The sequence below is a fragment of the Lactuca sativa genome, chromosome 9 (assembly GCF_002870075.4).
Source record: "Lactuca sativa cultivar Salinas chromosome 9, Lsat_Salinas_v11, whole genome shotgun sequence".
Taxonomy (NCBI): Eukaryota; Viridiplantae; Streptophyta; class Magnoliopsida; order Asterales; family Asteraceae; genus Lactuca; species Lactuca sativa.
Window position 1 is genome coordinate 9265458 of NC_056631.2, and position 5204 is coordinate 9270661.

The 5204-nt window shown below is 35.1% G+C and overlaps 1 protein-coding gene across 1 annotated transcript; it reads left to right on the forward strand.

Annotated features, from left to right (window-relative positions):
• Window positions 1-1179: 1179 nt before the first annotated feature.
• On the forward strand, window positions 1180-4265 carry LOC111921682 (heat stress transcription factor A-2b). Its single transcript, XM_023917268.3, has 2 exons — window positions 1180-1978; window positions 2910-4265. Exons 1-2 carry the CDS (start codon window positions 1670-1672, stop codon window positions 3588-3590), a joined length of 990 nt encoding a protein of 329 aa, XP_023773036.1. The 5' UTR covers window positions 1180-1669; the 3' UTR covers window positions 3591-4265.
• Window positions 4266-5204: the final 939 nt, after the last annotated feature.

Below are 5204 nucleotides of genomic sequence, written 5' to 3' on the forward strand. Positions count from 1 at the left end.
GTCTTGATTTTAGCACTATTGCAAAACAATATGATACCCTTTGTAAGGAATCACCAAGAGGGTTAGTGGAGTACCAATTCTAGAAGAGAATTTAGTCAACGAGGTAGCATTTTCACATGTACTGCTCATACTCATACAGGTCGTCATTAGAAAATCTCCATTATGATGATGAGTTTTCATTATAGATCGATGTTGAAGAAACTGTCGACAATAAAACTGGAACTCTTCCATGAAATCCTGCAGAAGCAAACGACATTTGTGTGTGTGTGTGTGAGAGAGAGAGAGAGAGAAAAGGGATTAATATAAATACACAAAAAGGAAAAGGAAAAGAAATTAAAAAAAAACCATAAAAAAGGGTATATCAGTCATTTTAGGTTGTATGTGGACCAAATTCACATACAATAGAGTTTAAGAAAACCAAACCCACGGAAAATTTCTGATTTTGGACTATTGATGCAAGTCGAAAAGATTTTGAATCCTATCTAAAGATTTTTTACAAACCACAATGACCAATTTTTTTTTTTCTTCTCTAACATTCCTTCCAAAAAAAATAACAGATAACTTTTATTTTCTTTCCAGTTTTTTTTTATTTCATTTCTCTTCTCCAGTTCTATTTGGGAACAAGACTCGACGGATTAGTCATAACCGGAAAAAGAAAAAAAGTACAACATGGTGTTATCTTGGATAAAGAAAATATAATATTAAAAATTTCAAATGCATTGGCCCCATAAATCAACCAAATGAATCCGTGAATTCTAGACCCAATACGAGACTTCTTACAACTTGTATGAATTGGGCCCTACGTCTTCTCCAATCTCCATATTGTTGGTTAATTACACCTGATTGTGTCCTTTCTGGAAATATTCATACAGAAAGCAGTTAGTTGTGTATATTTTTAATTTAATAGTATACAAAAACTGATCTTGAACCATTTTTTAATCGTCCGAATGAGTTTGTGAGACACTTGTATAAAATGTCATTTTGGAGATCAATATTCGTCATAGTAATTAATCAATAATCAGTATGGAATTATGGAAAGGAAAAAAAATCGAGTTGAAGAAAAATAAGAACTTAAATATTAAAGAAGGTTCTCAAAATGGCGTCTAGAACCTTCCTATATGGTCAAAAACGCTCTTATATTTTAATTAACTATTGCCCCAATATTTGGTCATATATTACGGAAACACCACCAACTTGTCAAAGTGGACTTTCCCAAAGGAGAAAGCCTAGCACCGAAATAAAGAATTTTCTGACACTTGTCAAAACCTTTCCTCAAATGTTGTTCATGTCCTTCAAATTCCATAAATTTCATCTGCTTTCAACGCCAATCATCCTCAAAATCCGAGTTTTAAAGCTAGATTCTTTCATCCTTTTGTCATGCAATCCATCTGTTTGATCTTTTGTCTCACTGAATTTTCTTGATATTCTTTTTTTCCGATTCTTGGTTTAATTTACTGTGCTTCACTGCAAAACGTGATAAACCCTATTTGAGATTTCAGAAAAAATCGCGACCCATCAAAAAATATTGGTTGAGTATATAATTATTTCTCTTTTGGATCTTATATAGCTGGTTTCGTTTTGGGGATTTACCTCGAAATCTGATGAACTCATTTGAGATTCGATTGAAAAGATTGCAACCCATCAATTAGTTTGGTTGATTATATTAATCATGGATGCTTTCTTGTCGGTTATTAAGGAGGAATACCCATCAGGTGGATCAAGTGGTAACGGAAAGCAACCGATGGTGGTTCAATTAGTGCCACAGCCAATAGAGGGTCTTCATGATTCTGGACCCCCACCTTTCTTGACTAAAGTTTATGACATGGTGGATCACCCAGATTTAGATCGCATTTTGTCTTGGAGTAGAGGAGGTCAAAGCTTTGTGGTTTGGGATCCACAAGCTTTCTCTACTAATCTCCTTCCAAGATACTTCAAGCACAATAATTTCTCCAGCTTCATCAGACAGCTCAATACCTATGTAAGTTCATCTCCCTCTCTCTCTCTCTCTCTCTCTCTCATTCTCTCCCTATATTTCTATAAATTAAGTTTGTAGTCAACTTATAAATTTGTCTTTTTTCTGGATCCACTAGTAGTGTGTAGGGAATTTGATATTGTCATTGAATTTAATTGCTTGAGTTATATGATGCTAATCCAACTATGAGAAAGGAAATTAGTGGGGTTGAGTTGATTTAGTGGTGCAAACAATCTTTATTTATATAATGCACTTATTCATGCAGTTCACAGACTGATTGCTATTGTGTATATATATATATGCATCCATACATGTTTTCGGGGTGTGTGCTAAATGAAAGTGTAATTAGTTACTAGATATTTTTTACAAATTTTTTGAACGGAATGATTATTATTTAGAGGTTACTTTCCACATACAATGAGTCAATGAATAACAAAGTGTAAAGACGGTGAAAAAACGAAAATTATGAATACGATGTACATCAATTAGCAACTTTGCCCACAAAAAAAATCATGTAGCCAAACACCTAAAGAGAAACACCCGTTAATTAATACAATTTCATACCCAGATACACATATATAGATGTACGAGTAAGAAGTATTTTATATAATACAACTAAGCGTTTGGTAAGCAACTCACCCCACTAGGTTTAATATAAAGTTAATTAATTAATTTTGGACAAAACTTCATATAGGTTATATGATTTATAGAAGTTTATTTCTTTATATCTTTTCAGGGATACGTTTGGGTACTATGTAAAAGACACTACTTTTTTAGGCATACTCTAGTTTGTTGTGCTTGATATATACTTCATATCTATGACTCCTAAATCCTGATATGCAAGTCTGAAAACCTAGCTTGAAACCTAATCAAGTAATCGTACACTTCCTTGGTATTAGCTTCAGGAATTTATATTGCGGTTAATTTATGCATGCAGGGTTTTAGAAAGATCGATCCTGACATATGGGAGTTTGCTAACGAAGCGTTCTTGAGGGGCCAAAGGCATATATTGAAGAACATTAAAAGACGAAAGGCCCCTTCTCATACTCCTCCACAACAACAACCTAATAATCCTTGTGTCGAGGTTGGAAGATTCGGATTAAATGGAGAAGTCGAACGTTTACAACGCGATAAACAAGTTCTTATGATGGAATTAGTGAAGCTCAGACAACAACAGCAAAACACCAGAGCCCATCTTCAAGAAATGGAGCACAGACTACTAGGAACTGAAAAAAAGCAGCAAAAAATGATGAGTTTCTTGGCAAAAGCCTTGCAAAATCCCGATTTCCTTCAAAAGCTATCCAGGCATGGCAAAAAAAACGAACTTGAAGAAGCCATGATCAAGAAACGAAGAAGACCAATCGATCAAGGGCCTAGCTGTGTTATAAGTGGAGAATCATCCAAAAAAGGTGAAGAGTTTGGGGATGTTTCGGATTTGCAAGTGTCTGAGCTTGAAGAACTCGCTTTGGAAATGCAAGGTATTGGTAGAGCAAAAAGAACGCAAGTGGAAGAACAAAAAGAGATTGATGAAGGGAAAGATTTTGAAGAGGAATTCTGGGAAGAGTTATTTAGTGAACGATTTGACATGACTGCAAGTGAAGGTGGCCAGGCCAATTAATGGGTTGGATTTCTTGGGTTTGGGTGCAAAGTGAAAAAAGAATGCAGTTTCTCCATTGCTAATAGTCGTTAAGACATTACTAACCATTTTCTTGATATCCATTGGTAATTTAACTTGTTCGTTCTTGATCTTTGTAGTTAGGTACACGGGATCACCACAAGAACCATTGTGATAATGGTCAAGATATTGATGGTTTGTTGATATCAATCTGATTCGGTACAATGCCACTGTGGTTCTTATGAATTTAACTTCATCTGGATTTGGATTTTCTTGCCATCAATCAAAAGGATACAGGATCCCAAAAAGCATAACTTGTTCCCATTGTTCTCATCTCTTGTTTTATTTATTCTTTGTTTGAGTTGATTAATATCCTCTCATATATCATCCTTTCTTGATCATCAGATTGGAATCATTTCCTTACCCAGAAGATATAATTTGAAGATTCCTTGGCTGCAACTTGGGACTCGTCTAAATCTGTAACTAATTTTGTTGTCAAAACTTTCGAAGTTTTAGTTTATGAATATGATGAGGAAGACTTTTGACACATCTACCACAAGGGTGTTGCAAAATGGTTATTTGTAATAAACAAGCTATAGGTTATGGTGTTTAGATGTGTTTTTATGTTTGAAATTATAACAATATAACTAGATAAGAAGTTGTTAGAATGTTTGATAATGTGAGCGATTGAGAGGAAAAATTGGAATGAATGATTCTCCACAACCCTAAAGAGAAAGGGAAAACAAAACAAAGAATAAATGTCTATAAAATTTACGTACGTAACACCTTCCTCAAACTCGAGATGGTTGATGTATGACCAAACTGAATCCGGTAGAAAAGCTCTTGTGTGATAGGCTTCGGTGAAGATATGAGTATGATGATTGGTAAAGGAAATGAGAGAAAGACTAACAGTATCCCCAATGACATGCATGCATGTTTTAAAAACCGGTTCGAACTGGTTGGACCGAGATCTAGAGATGAAGACGGTTCAACAACGATCGATTTTATACCCATTTTCAGACCGGATCGAACCAGACAATTTCTTTAAAAATCGGGTTGAGCTGGTATGATAGGACCGGTAAAAAACCATGAGAACCGGTTTATTGGACTTGGATGGTTCAGTTTCACTTAGCACGGGAAGAAAAACAATTTATTTCAAAAGAAAATTTAATAGCTCTATCGATTATGTTATCCGGAGTATATATAGCTCAAAGGCTGATGCAAACCACTACCAAATGTAGGCGGGCGGTTCAATCGATTGAACCACCGGTCGAACCAGAAATTGGTCATCAAACAAGTTCAACTAAAAAACTAGTTTTTAAAGCATTGCACACAGTTCCGACTATGTGCATGACATGGTGATGATGGGTCGCCCCACAACGATGCGGAACTCTGCCCCAAGGTGGCATGGTATGGGTGGTAGTGGTCGAGTCCACACAGAGATGTAAGAAAACGTATTAACTGACAATTCATCGTTGAGCGCTATTTTTTCCAATTAGTTTCATTACCACTATAAATATTAACCACTATTTAATATCATTTTCACACTACTTCTGGTACTTTTAGTGTTATCAACATATTTTAGTATAGTTATTATTAATATCGAGATAGGTTAAG

Coding starts and splice junctions, on each gene's coding strand:
- LOC111921682 (XM_023917268.3), top strand. CDS start 1,670: ATGGATGCTTTCTTGTCGGTTATTAAGGAGGAATACCCATCAGGTGGA. Junction 1,979..2,909: donor TCAGACAGCTCAATACCTAT/GTAAGTTCATCT, acceptor TTATGCATGCAG/GGTTTTAGAAAGATCGATCC.